At 43.6% G+C, this 16168-nt stretch overlaps 1 protein-coding gene across 2 annotated transcripts in view; it reads left to right on the plus strand.

Annotated features, from left to right (window-relative positions):
* The first annotated feature begins 2658 nt into the window (after positions 1–2658).
* Positions 2659–16168, plus strand: part of NAA25 (N-alpha-acetyltransferase 25, NatB auxiliary subunit) — a 561072-nt gene continuing 547562 nt past the window's right edge. Inside the window, exon 1 of one of the 2 annotated variants that reach the window (XM_069214819.1) lies at positions 2659–2790. In XM_069214819.1, the coding sequence (XP_069070920.1) occupies positions 2733–2790 (58 nt within the window). In that variant the 5' untranslated portion in view covers positions 2659–2732. Of the gene's footprint in view, positions 2791–3063; positions 3116–16168 lie in introns of those variants that run through there. The other variant, XM_069214820.1, reaches the window with a different exon arrangement.

Consider the following 16168-nt stretch of genomic DNA (forward strand, 5'->3'; position numbering starts at 1 on the left):
TCCATGTCAACCTCTTTACCGAGGATCTAATACATATTCATGTAAGGGTTCTTCCCTCTCATGTTTCTCCTCTCTCATATCATTATCTTGAATTTCATTAGGAGCACTAGATTCCGTTAAGCTACATCTGACAACTTTTAATTGTGCGCTACATAGAACATCGATTTCCTTTGAGGTGCTTAGACCTCGCATTCCTTTTGAGGTACTTTGACCTCCTGTTCCTTTTGAGGTCCTTGGTCCTCCTGTTCCTTTTGAGGTCCGTGGTCCTCCCAGATGGGATTGTGGGATAGTGATAAACTCACTGTTTTTAATGAAATTCAGACTCTCTTGGCATAACATTTGGAGAATCACTATTTTGTTACAAGACCGGAGACTACCATTATACATATTGATAGCCCTCCAGTACCATATCAGACAGGTTCAATTGGTTTACATTAATGTTTTGCAAAAGCAGAAGACTTAGGCCTTATTTCTACCCTGGCGGTCTGTGACCGCCAGGGCAGTAGTGGCGATAGTACCGCCAACAGGCTGATGGTACTCGTCACCTTATTTTGACTGTGGCGGTTCTGCCGCGGTATACCGCCATGGAGGTCCCGGCGGTCGTAATCCGCCAGGGCAGCGCTGCCCTGGGGATCTCAACTCCCCTTACCTCCAAGTCTGTCCGTGGTGGTAAACACCACCATGGAAAGGTTGGCGGTAAGGGGACTCTGGGGGCCCTGCACTGCCCATGCACTTTGCATGTGCAGTGCAGGGGCACCCAGGTACAGCTCCATCGCGCATTTCACTGCCTGAATTTCGGGCAGTGAAATGCGTGACGGGTACCACTGCACCCGCTGCATATCAACATTTCCACTAGCTCTATTATGAGCTGGCTGCAATGCTGATGTGACTTTTCCGCTGGGCTAGTGGATGGTAACACTGCTACCGTCCGCTGGCCCAGCGGAAAAGTCAAAATAGGGAGCCAGTGATACCCCCAGCACTGGTGGTATACTGGCGCCCGCAGCCTCTGCGGTCTTTGGGAAAGACTGCAGAGGTTGTAATGAGGCCCTTAGGCCAGTCAGCGGTCTTCAAGATATCGTCCAGTCTGCTGCCTTTCCAAAAGCACTGACTAGCCATAGTCCCACTCACAGAGTGAGCTTGAAACTTCTGTAAGTCAACACCAGCAGCTTACAAGGTCTATTTTACCCACCTTGCAATAGTTTCACAGGTAACTGCTTTAAAGGGTTTCACAAATTAATGCATAATGGTATCCTTCAGTCTTGTAATGAAATTTGTTCCAATTGCAATCATGTTAATTCGGTTTATATATGTAGGATCATGTATGGAATTGAATAATGGTGTTGAAAAATGTAAACTTGAAAAAGCTTTCTACAGCTCCAGTAGGTTTTAGGCTGTGGACCACCCCTAAAGAGTGGCTAGAATGGAATGCTATGGCCAGCTGTTACTAGCTTCCCATGTCCTTGCCTGACATGCTGCTCCAGTCCAGGTTTTTTCCTTTGAATTCTGGGACTTTTATTTTTGCTTATTCTGTTACAAAAACAAGACTATAAGTACCGGATTTCAAAGAAAAAACCTGCTCTAGAGCAGCTCATCACACATGGACCTGTGTAACTTGGCACCTACTTATGATGTGGGCTCGAGTATAACAGGAGGCCAGTATGTTGAGGCAGGGCTTTCATATAATGTAGGCCACCAATAAAGAATTGTTCACCTCAGTGCTTCAAATAGAGATTTACTATCAGGTACTCAGTAGCTCCACTTATTTAATTTGAAAGAGATAGAACCTGCACTTTTCAGCACTGCCCCACTATTCTAATGCGAGATTACCGGCACATCTCAGCAGCAAACATGTACTCTGGACCTTGTTCTTTTATATTTCCATTTCAAGCACTGGCTCGCCTACATACTGTTGTGGCATCCCGATCCGTTATTGCCCATACCCGGCACCCGGCGCAACAATACAGTATAACTACCAGATCCAAAGGCAATACTAATCCAGTAATATCTTTCGTACGAGTAACCTAACGAGCCTAAAAGTATCTCCCTTACTTGTTTCCAAATATTTGGATCAAGGCGTTGTGTTCTAAATCCATCCCAGACCCCGTTGCACAGCTCTGGCACCGAGCTCACTTTTAACTTTCGGTTTAAGAGCAGATGAACTCGCTTATGCCTCCAGCACTTTTCAGGCAACAAATAAATTTGAAGATAACTTTGGTGATTCGTGTTACTGACTGTGAGAGGGATTTTTTTCTAGTGGCAGTTGTGACACATTATAAAGTAGCGCAGAGTGATAAAGTGCCTGCAGCAAAGAACTTATATCTTGCAGATCCTAAAACTGTGTGTGAGTGAACTATGAGTAGCATTGTAAAAAAATGAAATGTTTGTCAGAGAGAGGCTATGGAGAGATGAGGTGCACTGTTGGCGAATGATAGTAATGGGGAATTCATGGAGAGGGTGGTCACGAGGGGGGCGCCAAAAAAAGTATCGCAGAGGGATCCACCAGCACAAACCCACTAAAGCAGACCCTATCACCCGCCCTCCCTTCCTGTATAGAGAACTTGCTACCAGCAGTGCTAGGGAACCATGCGGGAGGCGGGGCCTGCACCTGACAGAGGGGGCGGGGCCTCTACGGCCCTGGGACTGTCACCTGCTCTCACGGAACCGGCAGACACTACACGCTTTAACGCCGCCCGCCTCCTGCGCAGGCGCACTGCGGCGGTGCGCTGCTCATCATGGCGACACGGGGCCATGTGCAGGACCCTAACGACAGGCGGCTTCGGCCCATTTACGGTAGGTCCCGTTGCGCTGCCGTGGTTCTTAACTGGTACTGACCCATGTCCGGGACGGGGCAGCGCGTGGGCTATCAGGGCGCTTGGTGGTTGCAGATAGAAGCACGAGAGGCGGCCGTGCTAGGCCTCTGTAGGACCTCGGGCTGGAGTACAGGAAGTGCCCCGGAGTGGGAGAAGGCTGACCCGGCTTGTAGAGCCGGTGTCTGGGAGGTAGTTAGAGCGCTTGGATTTGGAAGTCGGGTTGGGGGCACGCAGACCGTTTCTTTCCCGTGGTTACCAAAGGATTGACATGAGGACGGGAGGCTCCACGGAACGAACAATTTTCGGTATGGGTGCACCATGCCGGTCCATAATAGACTCTGCACCCGGCATTCACTGTTGTGCGATTTCGGCCTGCCTCCTTGTTCGTGGCAGTTTAGAAACAGGAGTGGGTGGCTACTCGTCTCCCGTGACTCCTATCAGTAGACTGTAGCATGTTCCCCAGTTTACTTTTCCCATCAAGTCAGATTGCAGCTTATTCTCACCGCGCACACGGGCCACATGCCCTTTTCTGCACGGCATCATACCTTTGTCAGCCTTTCCCGTATTTCTTTGCTGCTTCTCCTACTCCAGGTAGCTGGGTTACAGTCCCCAATTAAAAGGATGTCCTAGACTGTACTATCGTATTTGCAGCCCCTTCCTGTAGAGCTTCTGGGGAGAGGGTAGGTAGATTCTCTTCTACATTTGCTTAGTTGTCAGAGGCCATGTGTGGCATACTTAGCAGTGCATTGCATTCTGAGATTTGTAGTTTATTTTTCGGCCGAATTATGGGCCATATGTACGAACACATTTTCCCATAGACACAGAATGGGTAAAACCCTTTGCTACATCTGGCCCTAAATTGGCTAAAAACACGAGCGACTGATTGTGGTACGTACATCAATTGTCGGCAGCTTGACAGCTGTGTAGTGTTGGCTTGGTTCTGAGCAGTAGGAGCTGCCCACTTATAAGTGACACTTGCTTCCTAAACACCAAGAGGCTGTCTTTCTAGATCCCGCCTCCAGCTTGCGCATTTACGTTATCAATCGCCCTCTGACTTTCTAGGTCCGTGGGGCTAACGTGCATGATGCTTTTTGCACATTTTGAGTGACAATAACTTAGCTGTTTTATCCCGAGCCCTGGAAAATTAGACTAGACTGCCAAAAGCAGCACATCAAAGTAAGTGTCTCTTCAATTCCAGAGAGTGTTCAACATTTCTCATATTTTAGCATTTCAGTTACTCCTGGTTCCTTTTCAGTTTCTCGCTTAACTTGTGTGGTTTTACCTTAGTATGTCACACAAACATGCTGTGCCTCTGTACCTCCATGTCGGCAACTTAAAACGGATGCATCTGGTAAATTCTTTTAATTATGTAGAGTAGTGAGGAATACATATGTTTTTTGTGAACAAGCTGTGTTTTTGTAAAAGGTTTGAGAAAGTTCTCCTGTAAATTTGGTGCTTTTGCAGGAGAACGTATTAGCGATCAGTTTGAGCTGAACTGTAAGGAGGAAACACTGCAGGAGTTATGGCTTTAGGATAAACTACCTTTCGTTGAAGTGCTAACCATTGCCAAACGAGCCGAGTATACGATGGTCTGTGTAAGAGAGATTTGTAAAACGGAGACAAATAGAATCCAAGTGCAAGAGGTTCAAGTAACAATGCTTATGGAATCCGTTCAAAGGGTTATGTTTTAAGTGTGGGCAACTTGGTCACTTGGCGAGCTTTAAAGATTGCCTGGCTCAGAAGGCAGTATACAATAAATGTGGCAAACAGGTAATTTTATTCAATGTCGCTGTTCGGTAGTCACCACTAAGGAAAGACCTGTAATAGATGATGCTCTACTTGGATGGCCCCAAAAAAAGGACTTGGGTGTATTTTTTGACCCGAATGAATGTCCTCTGGTTCAGGTTCACGAGGTGATAAGTTGCCTTCTGAATGTGGTAACTGAATTTCCGTCTGTTTCTGTGAGGGTCTGGGGTGTCTAACGTCCTACTCTCATCGCGTTAAATTGAAAGAGTGAGCTTCTCCTCTGGTACCTAAAGTACGGAGATTGCCATTGGGAGTGCAGAAGCAGAATTATAGAAACCTAACACTTAAGGGATAATCATGCTGTTAGATCCCATAGTTGTGGCTAAAAGAAAATAGTGGTGTGGTACATCTCTGCATAGACCAGAGAGCCGTCCGTCGAGAAATCAGTTTGGGCCAATATCTCCAATCCAATATTTCCTATGTATCCTCTACCCTTAAGGATGCCAAGGTTTTCAGCACACTGGATTTGAAAGCCTTGTAGAGCCAGGTGCAATTACACATATGGTTACAGGTTCACACTTTTTTTCATACACTCTTGAGGTGTTTATATTTTTATGCATACTTCTTGGATTAGTGTCAGCCTCTTCAGTTATGGAGTTCCTGCTGGTGGTTTGGAAGGAGTCCGTTGTTATCAGTCTGTTTTGTTTTTTTGAAAGGATTAGAAGGAGCACGATGTGCGACTTAGAAAGCTGTTGGGTAGATGTCAAGAGAATGGCTTAACTTTACGTGCAGACAAGTATAACATTTGTTGGGACTGAAATCGGTTATCTGGGAAGCGACATTAGTGCTGAGGGTTTGTGCTGAAAAAAGGAAATTGGTTGAAACAATTGTTTGTAAACTCCCAAGACCAAAGAGATGCTCTTGTCATTCTTTGGTATGGCTGAGTACTTCAAATCCTCCTCTTGGTGCAAGGTTTGGCAGAGATACCTAGCCACGTTAGAGCTTTATTAAAGAACACCACCAGTTTTGTGTGGATGAAGAAGAATGAAGCGGTGTTTGTGAGTGTGAAAATTAATGGAACATGAACCTAGTTTCCAGGCTTACATTCCAGATAGGGACACTGTTTTCATTACTGATTTCAGCATGGAAGGAGTGGATGCAGTGTTGGTTCATAAAGAGGGATGGAGAGAAGAGACCGTTGCTTTCATGTCTAGGGCACTGAGGGGTGCGAAGGTAAATACTGCGTGATAGGGAGGGGACATTTGCCCGTGGTATGGGCTCCAAAGAAATGTAGAAATTCGTCGATGGCGTCTCCATTTTCTGTCAGGACAGATCATTAACTTCTCTACAAGGTTTTTATGTCCTACTGTCTACATGCATTTTCTTAGAATCATCCACTGGTGGGTTGACCTGCAATAATTTATGTTTGTATTATGGGGGCAGACTATCTCTACGTGTTGGTTGTAGAAGAATCTGAGAATAGAGCAAGCACGTATGTGGAGTGTGAGGAGTACTAAAGCATGTGTACCATTACATATGGGGTTGTGACTGAGTAGATGTGGAGAGAGGAGCTGAACAAAGAACCCCTTTCATTAATAGTGTCATAGAAAAGTTGAAAGGAGGATGTAGTGTCAATAAGGAGAGGAAAGAACAGCTGAATCCTTTTTTGTGAGTGTAAAGTAAAAATAATAACTTGGAGGGTGACTTTTTATTTAGTGGTCATAAATACATCCATCAGTACAGTTGGAGAGAGAAACTATTGACTCTATGCTACATAGAACACTTAGGCACGGTGAAGGAGGAGGAATGGATTTAACAAGACTTTTGGTGGCCCGGCATGGACAGGATTGTCGCAAAGGTTGTTCATGGTTATGTGGCATGCTGTAACCGTGACAAGGTTTTGAAAATCTGTACTCTGTTAATACAGACCTGACTACTGCCAGCATGTGCATGGCAGATTGATTTGGTAGGGCCGCATTAAGGTGAGCATGATACCTTAATTTTTTTTATTGATGGACTAGTTCTCAAAGCGACCAGCGATTAAGTATGTGGCAAACTTCTTCTACCCATTGGGTCATCAGTCTCCTCAAAGACATCTTGCAGAAGGAGGGTCTTTCTAAAGTTTGGCTTTCAGATAATGGGATTTCAATTCTGTTCGTGAGAAGTGGAAGAGTTTCTAGAAGTGTGTGCAGTAGCCTAGGGATAATGGAATTTACCATGGACTAGTCAAGTGGCAGATGATGAATGGAGGGAGAGAGAGAGAAAGTGTGTTGGGAGAAGGACGTTAACCCATGATACAAAGTGTGCTTCAGGGGTCATTTCTGTGGCAGTGGTTAAACATTTGGGCTCCCAAAAGATCGGCAAAGCAGTCCAAATTTGCCTCTATTAAAAACATGTTTAAGGTTTTTAAAATGCTATAAAGACAGATGGAAAACAATTGGAATCTCAACAGGGTTCAATCTCCCATGGTGAAGTAGGAAGAGGTGTACATGGTCTTTTATCTGAAAATTCTTGAAGTGATTTGGATGGCAACTAAGGTCAAGGCATAGGAAGTTTGAGAGACCGTTTGTTGACAAGGGGGAGTGTAAGCAAACCTAAATCACCTAGATTTCCAAAAGACTACACAGGATAGTTTCTTCTTCATTCATCTCCTATTAGAGTACTCTCAGGATGTTGTCCATATTTTCTTCTCTCCTGTTTCCCCGCTCTTTCCTCTTTGTCCTCGGTGTGTCCTTATTGGCTTCATTTGGTGTGTCTAGGATTTACTCCGTTTTCTTGCACCCATACATTTTTCTGTCAATTTTTAAGTGGAAGACTTGCAATATCTTCATTGGCTAATCAAGCCTCGTGCTTGACCGTGGCATGAAATGTTGATTTGAAATGTGGGGTTATGTTTAAGAAAATGTTCTCATTTGGTTACTGCTGGTTCCCTGGTGTGTGGTGGCTGAGGTATATCTCCTCATAACCCTACCCGTTGAACCCAGCCTGAGAGGGTAACATTTTAAGCAGGCCTTTGGAGAAGGGTAGAAAAGCATTCTGATAGTAAGTTTCTCAACCCTTTTCTCTTCAGATATTTCATGAAACTAGGGTGATAATAGGTATCGAAAATGCTCCAGACAGGGAATGTACATACCTACTCATGCCTCACCTCTGTTCAAAAGACTTTGAATTAAGTTTAGCATAGTAAGTGCAATAGATTCTGTTTCAGGATTGGGTCTGCATACATCTTATGCTCAAGCAACTCAACTGCATGCTTAGGGAACTTTTGGCTAATACTTGGATTATTTAATTATTCAAATATTCAAAGAATCTTTATTCACCCAAAAATATGGCCATAAAAGACACAAAACAATACAACATTATGGACAAAAGAATACAATGACACAAGCTGACAGACCCAACATAAGTTAAAAGAACAGGTACAATTTACGGCAGGAAAAAATGCTCATATAAAGTGCGCCATACATAAGAAAATATATAAATAAAGCGCTGTGCAACAACAAGTCAAAATGCAGTAAAATACCTCAAGGTAAAACACATTATTTCAATTTTCCATTGGTGCAAAACAAACAAGTTTGATTACCCCTCCATAGTTTTCCAGCTTTGAGAAAGGCACACACCCTAGGCCATCTAGCTGGTGTATTCAGTAGCTGCATATGGTACAAAGCCTCTCTGCATTTATGGTGACCCAATGATTTTAAAAAAAGGTTTAAGAAAAAGTTGACGAGGGTAACTGTAGTAATTACAAAAAACATGTAATTTAATAGCGACTGTGCTGAGGCCCCATCACAAGAGCAAGGCAAAGCTATCCCCTCATAGATGTCAAATTGATGTCCAATACTTGGAAGTTGCCAAATCGTACCAGCTCTGAAATGTAAGAGCAGAGACCTCTCCCATTGAGTAAGTGCCAAACAAAGATTAAAAAAAAAAAACAGGGTCCACACTAGCGAAAAGCCTATAAAATACCAGTACCATATTGTTTTTTTCAGCTCAGTTCGCAGCCTTCTAATCTCACAGAATTCCCAAAAGATTTTCTTTACTCGTAGTATTGTCTTTATGTTCTCTAGAGACGCAAACAAAGAGCCCAACCCAAACGTCTGAAATGTTTTAGAGGTATAATTCAGCCAAGGAATAGCACAGTCGCTGTCCGGACTAAGACAGACCAAGATCACTTCTCTGCAAAGCTGTGCTTGGGGGTTGGCCCATATGCTAACCCAAAGTAATAAGGGGGCCAATTGAACCCTGTCCTTGATGTAGCCGTGATTTAATTCGGCATGGATAATAGAACTGGATGCAGTGGGAGGAAACTGTAAAAGTGTCCGATATACAAGAATTTCCTCAAGCTGGAGGGGTAGCCCCACATGTAGCTTTGTTCCTCTCCCCCTTGTTCTAGAGAGATTTAAAATGGCTCCTTTTGAGTTTAAGGTATGAGCTGGTCAACTGTGGCTGCCAAGAGCCTGAGGAGGTAAAAATAACACCTAGAAAAATAAAATCTTTTATACTACGCAAAGACTGGCCCTTAATAACAAACCAGCGGATATCGATTCTACCGGGCCATAAACTAAGATTTAACGTAGTTTGTGGCCAGGTCGAGACTACCCATAAACTGGATGAAACTGTCAATCAGCACCTGCAAAGCATTAGGAGTCCACACCAATAGGACTGAGTCCTCTGTGTAGAGTGGCACTGGTACCGGTCTGCCAGCAACTCTAGGAGAATCTAATCTATTTGCCGTAAAATAGTAAAAAGGAACACACTTTGTGAGCAATAGCTGTCATCTAAAAAATATATAGATGTTAAATGCTTTTCATAAAGGGGAAATCCTACTCCGTGATTTTATTACTCAAAGCATTTTAAAACCATACAGTTTTGGTCTACATTCAGTGTGATTTTCAAGTAAAACACCTTATGGTACTTTATCAGTGTTGGTACACTGTTTAGTATGAAAACAAAAGTCATCTATCTCCCCCCCCCCCCCCCCCCCCTTTTTCTTTTTTCTCTTTCTTTCTCTCGCTTTTTCACTCTCTCTCTTACGATCTCCCCCTCTCACTCTGTCATATTCTAAGGCTTCCTATCTGCCCTGGTCTACTTGTGACTGAGCACAATGTGCTTGCACGTAGGGTTATGTTACATTATTTATAGATCAATATTTACATTGTGGTAGTTGGTATTGATGAAGAAACCATACTATCACGAGTATAAAGATCTATTTGACCTAGCTTAGTCTGGGTACTGCAGTGTTAAGCTTTTCTAGTTTTGTCTGCATCCTAGATGGCGTCAGGATGGTGGTTGGTGAGTTTGAACCTGTTGGTGGCCTTTGAGACGGAGTAATACTATCCTCTTAGCTCCTGTATGTTTTCTTAATTCCTTTTTCCTCATCCTGTTTTAAGGTTACATATGGAATTCTGCTAGGATAGAAACAGCTTCTTTTATTCCAGCTACTGTTTGTGATCGATCATGTTTGCTTTCCCAATTTGTTCTCTTCAGAAGGATTTCTGATAGTAGCGAGGTAGATGTCTTGGCCATCTGATGTACCATACATTGCGTGTGCACTTACAGTAGGACAAACCCAAACCCCCTGATTGGGACATTTGTGCATAACCTCTTCATTGTGCGCTGCATTATTATCAGAATCCTTCATAAGCTGTTGAAGTGAGGACTTGACTATGCCATTTTCATACACTGGATTGATAAATAGTGCTTTGTCACACATTTCTCATGTCCTGTCCCTTTGTAGATGGATCTGGGGGCCTGTACAGCTTCCCTTAATCTCAGTCAAGACTAGCTAAATGCTGACCCGTCCAGCACTTGTATCCCAGAGAGTCATGTCAGTCATTCCTCCAGGATATGTCATGGGCAAGGACCTTCTGGCAAACTTTCTCCTGTGTCCTGTCCTCATTCCATGGGTGTTGTGTGGCTACAGCCCAGTACCTTGGTGGAAGTCCTAGTGGTAGATTACTCACTCGGAGAGAAAAATTGTGAACATACGCACTTGCAGACACTCGTAGCTACTCGCATGCACATGTGCTCCTCCACGCATGCTAGGCTCAGCCATTTTGTACTGCCTGTATCCTCCTGTTAACAACACAAGAATGCCACACGCAAACCACTTGCTACCTCATCTTAGTTTACAGTGACAAACATGGCAGTAGGGAAAATGCCACTACTACTGCAATACTAAGTACATTAAGAAACCATTTTGTTTGAAAAGCAGTGGTCATGCTTTGCCTACCGGCCTGGTACGCTTTTCAATCTGTCATTACCCATAATGCAGTCCATCAAACCTAGCTGAAATTCTCCGTGCTTTACTCCTTTGGGTGTCCCCTTTGAAGAATGTCATTTTAGGTGGCCTGTAACATGGGTAGTGATCACTTTCATTCTCAGAAGACCATTGAGACTAGTCTTTTCCTCTTGCCTTCCTAGCCATATTTCAGTGTCACTGTAGCAATACATTTTGCTTGCATTCGAGTAAAACATGAAACCCTGTTGGGTATCATTTAAAGTTAGCAAACAAAAACATTGTGATGATGGACTTTTTTTCAAAAACAAAATATATTTTATAGCTTTGGAATAATTCTGAATACATTAGGCATTGATTTTTTTTTTTTTGCTCTTAAAAAGCAACTATATAGAAGTTATTGTATAACCCTGTGTGTGTGTGTACATTACCTACTGGCGGTCATCAGTAGGTAGTTAGAATTGTGTTTCAGTTGAAAAAGCATGTTTTGACTTGCCAATATCTTTGGTACCATTTGAAGAATCTTCACAAACATTTCCCAAAATAGTGTGCCGGTGATTCTTGGTACGCATGGCGAAATTTTGTTGTGATCTTTCAAGCGGAACAGAGAAATAGGGGAGTGGTTAAAAAAAAAAAAAAAGGTTATTTCCCATAGGAGTTTTCAACACAACTACGGCCTGAACTGCTGGACATAATTACACCAAATTTGGAAAAAAGGTAGCTGTCGGTATGCATATTAAGCTTTCAGTTATTTGGCGTAAATCCGTTCATTGGTTTATGAGATATTAAAGGGAAAATAAATGTGTATATCTAGGGCCGCTGATTCATCGCGACATGATTGTGGTGAATTCCCAAATGCATGCGCCACAGGGAATTCTGTGATTGGCTGGCCGTAACCTGACCAGAAAGTTGCAGCCGCCATTTTATGTTAAGGGACACGGTCAACGGGGTTCAAAATAAATTTGATAAATGGTATAAGGGGTCAGGGTGGGATACCCAGACCCCAGAGCTGTGATATCGGGGTGTGTTGTCACGGTGCTCAGTGCTGCCCCCCGTAGCAGTGGGTTTGTGAATATCTGCGACAACAAAAATAAATAAATCACAAATGTATTCACTCATAGGCGCACACTCTCAGATCCACTCAGACACTGACGCACCCACTCACAGACCCACTTAGATCTTCGCTCACCCACTCGCAGGCCCACTCAGACCGTTACGCTCCCACTCACAGACCCACTCCGACCGTTACGGTGTTACGCACCCACTCAGGCCATTACGTACCCACTCACAGGCCCTCTCAGACCCTTACGCACCCACTCACTGGCCCTCTCAGACCCTCACGCACCTACTCACAGGCCCTCTGCCCATTCAGACCCTCGCGCACCCACTCGCAGGCCTACTCACAGACCCTCGCGCACCCACTCGCAGGCCTACTCACAGACCCTCGCGCACCCACTCGCAGGCCCACTCACAGACCCTCGCGCACCCACTCGCAGGCCCACTCACAGACCCTCGCGCACCCACTCGCAGGCCCACTCACAGACCCTCGCGCACCCACTCGCAGGCCCACTCACAGACCCTCGCGCACCCACTCGCAGGCCCACTCACAGACCCTCGCGCACCCACTCGCAGGCCCACTCACAGACCCTTGCGCACCCACTCAGACCCTCGCGTACCCACTTGCAGACCCACTCAGACCCTCGCTCACCCAGAGACACCCTCTCACACCCATAGAGACAGACCATTTGGCAGTGCATGGTGCGGAGTTGGGTGGTTATGAGGGTTGGCAGCAGGCCAGGCCCTGTGGCCAAACCCCACTGTTCATGGCCGAAGGGTGTGTGGGGCGGTGGTTGGATTAACGCATAGTAATTAAAATTACTTTACGGTAAACCTTAAAAATTCACTGAAAAAAACAAAGGTTAAAGGGACGTTATACTTAGGTTCTGAATTTACTCGCACAAAACCATAGAATTTCAGCAGTTAGTTATTTCAAATAACTATAACTCATATATTTCAAACACACTTGTATTTATATATTTGAAGCACTATCTTCCTTCCCTGGTTACTGACTTAATTATCCTTTGCATTACCTGAGAGGACATGAACTTAATTTGGTGCTAACTGCTATTTCCAACAGGAGGGAGCATGCTAGCAGGGGTACATTCGGGTGAGCAAACCTGCCTCTATCAGGAGTCCAGGAGCATAACTTGTAACCCTTAGTCACTTCATTAGGATTTGTGTTTATATAATTGCAATTATGCATCTCAAACTGGAAGGTTCTCATGTGAATGACTGATTGCTATGTTCTGGGTATTTCTTCCTATTTATTTTTTTGTAGTTTTTTAAATGATCTCCAGAATATCCTTGCGGGTGCTAGTGCACATATACAGGGAGTGCAGAATTATTAGGCAAGTTGTATTTTTGAGGATTAATTTTATTATTGAACAACAACCATGTTCTCAATGAACCCAAAAAACTCATTAATATCAAAGCTGAATATTTTTGGAAGTAGTTTTTAGTTTGTTTTTAGTTTTAGCTATGTTAGGGGGATATCTGTGTGTGCAGGTGACTATTACTGTGCATAATTATTAGGCAACTTAACAAAAAACAAATATATACCCATTTCAATTATTTATTATTACCAGTGAAACCAATATAACATCTCAACATTCACAAATATACATTTCTGACATTCAAAAACAAAACAAAATCAAATCAGTGACCAATATAGCCACCTTTCTTTGCAAGGACACTCAAAAGCCTGCCATCCATGGATTCTGTCAGTGTTTTGATCTGTTCACCATCAACATTGCGTGCAGCAGCAACCACAGCCTCCCAGACACTGTTCAGAGAGGTGTACTGTTTTCCCTCCTTGTAAATCTCACATTTGATGATGGACCACAGGTTCTCAATGGGGTTCAGATCAGGTGAACAAGGAGGCCATGTCATTAGATTTCCTTCTTTTATACCCTTTCTTGCCAGCCACGCTGTGGAGTACTTGGACGCGTGTGATGGAGCATTGTCCTGCATGAAAATCATGTTTTTCTTGAAGGATGCAGACTTCTTCCTGTACCACTGCTTGAAGAAGGTGTCTACCAGGAACTGGCAGTAGGACTGGGAGTTGAGCTTGACTCCATCCTCAACCCGAAAAGGCCCCACAAGCTCATCTTTGATGATACCAGCCCAAACCAGTACTCCACCTCCACCTTGCTGGCGTATCAGTCGGACTGGAGCTCTCTGCCCTTTACCAATCCAGCCACGGGCCCATCCATCTGGCCCATCAAGACTCACTCTCATTTCATCAGTCCATAAAACCTTAGAAAATCAGTCTTGAGATATTTCTTGGCCCAGTCTTGACGTTTCAGCTTGTGTGTCTTGTTCAGTGGTGGTCGTCTTTCAGCCTTTCTTACCTTGGCCATTTCTCTGAGTATTGCACACCTTGTGCTTTTGGGCACTCCAGTGATGTTGCAGCTCTGAAATATGGCCAAACTGGTGGCAAGTGGCATCGTGGCAGCTGCACGCTTGACTTTTCTCAGTTCATGGGCAGTTATTTTGCGCCTTGGTTTTTCCACACGCTTCTTGCGACCCTGTTGACTATTTTGAATGAAACGCTTGATTGTTCGATGATCACGCTTCAGAAGCTTTGCAATTTTAAGAGTGCTGCATCCCTCTGCAAGATATCTCACTATTTTTGACTTTTCTGAGCCTGTCAAGTCCTTCTTTTGACCCATTTTGCCAAAGGAAAGGAAGTTGCCTAATAATTATGCACACCTGATATAGGGTGTTGATGTCATTAGACCACACCCCTTCTCATTACAGAGATGCACATCACCTAATATGCTTAATTGGTAGTAGGCTTTCGAGCCTACACAGCTTGGAGTAAGACAACATGCATAAAGAGGATGATGTGGTCAAAATACTCATTTGCCTAATAATTCTGCACTCCCTGTACATAACATGTTATTCAATGTCCCCATAAAAGAGGATTTACCAACAGACTGGTGTGATGGATATTAGCCTTATTTATGAGAAGTAGATGGGTCTATGTAACACCTGGGATTAAGAATCCTCTACTGTACATGATAAAAAATAAAATAATGTAAATGTTTTTTTAATTAACTACCACATTTATATTAGCAAATAAAGATGAATTGGAGTACATAAGAATACATTTGAAACATATTGTTTTGTGATGCTTGATTTTTATATGCTTTTGAGAAGCCTAATTTTGGATGATGTGAAAGTATTAAGTCTTTCATACACTATTATGATTTTACATCAACTAAAGTAATGTATTCATTAATTATAAGAATATTGCATGTCATAGTTGAGGAGTTGTGTGAGCCTATAGAGGCCGAAGGCTGGGTTCCTTTATAAAGCCATGAAACTCCATATGGACTTGGAGTATCCATTTAATGAATGTCAGGGGGAGTTTTATTACTTGAAATACATGATCACAACATTGTACCCCCATCCCCTCCCCCCCACACATCCCCTCTTGGAACCCAGCTTCCTCTTCAGTCATTGATCGAATGTATCTTTACCTTTTGACTCTCCACAGCTCTCTACTGCTTTTTATCAGGTTCAAGCTATCCCAATACCCCATACATAAATGCATACTATACCACTTCATGGGATTTGGGTTCTGGTCCACACTCCAAATTGGTTTTCTCACATGCCCAACTAGAACACGGGGTGATTACTTATTTTCCTGCAGTTATAAAGAAATATTGAAACAATGCAAGGTTGAGGGCATATTCAATCTTCCTTTCTTGGCCACTATATGTACCAGACATGTTTTAACTATTTTTCCATGTAAATACCGATATCTTATTTGACCAGGTTTTTTGATATGGCTGTGGTTTATCTGTAAGTAAATGTATGTTTTCTCTGTAGCCAGCAAGACTGCCTATCTGGCCTTTCTGCATCAGGAACAGGCTTTATTAAAGTCATGAGCATCGCACCAAGACAGCGGAGTGCAGGTCTATATTTTATGGGTCAGGAAACCAAGTGGAGGCACACATAGAGGGACCGTGATGATAAGTTGGAGGTTTCACTAGGCACTCGCATGTGAATCAACATCGCCTGACCCAAGCTCAAACAAGCTATCCAAACCGGTCAGTGCCAAGGAAATAAAATCTGTTTTGGCACCAGCTAGAAGAGCAAGTAAGATTGAGCTTGGACCAGTAGGATGATCCAGGAGTGCTATTAATTTGAGGCTCATGCTTTGCCTCAGTACATTGTCATTTAACTTCTGCTAAATTATCACTGTTAGCGGAGGCACTTGCGATTCATCAGTGGAAATATTGTCCATTTATTGCACTGTAGTTAGTGTTACAAAGCCTATCTCCAAATTGTATCGTGTTCCCCAGCC

The sequence above is a fragment of the Pleurodeles waltl genome, chromosome 11 (genome assembly GCF_031143425.1).
Source record: "Pleurodeles waltl isolate 20211129_DDA chromosome 11, aPleWal1.hap1.20221129, whole genome shotgun sequence".
Lineage (NCBI taxonomy): Eukaryota > Metazoa > Chordata > Amphibia > Caudata > Salamandridae > Pleurodeles > Pleurodeles waltl.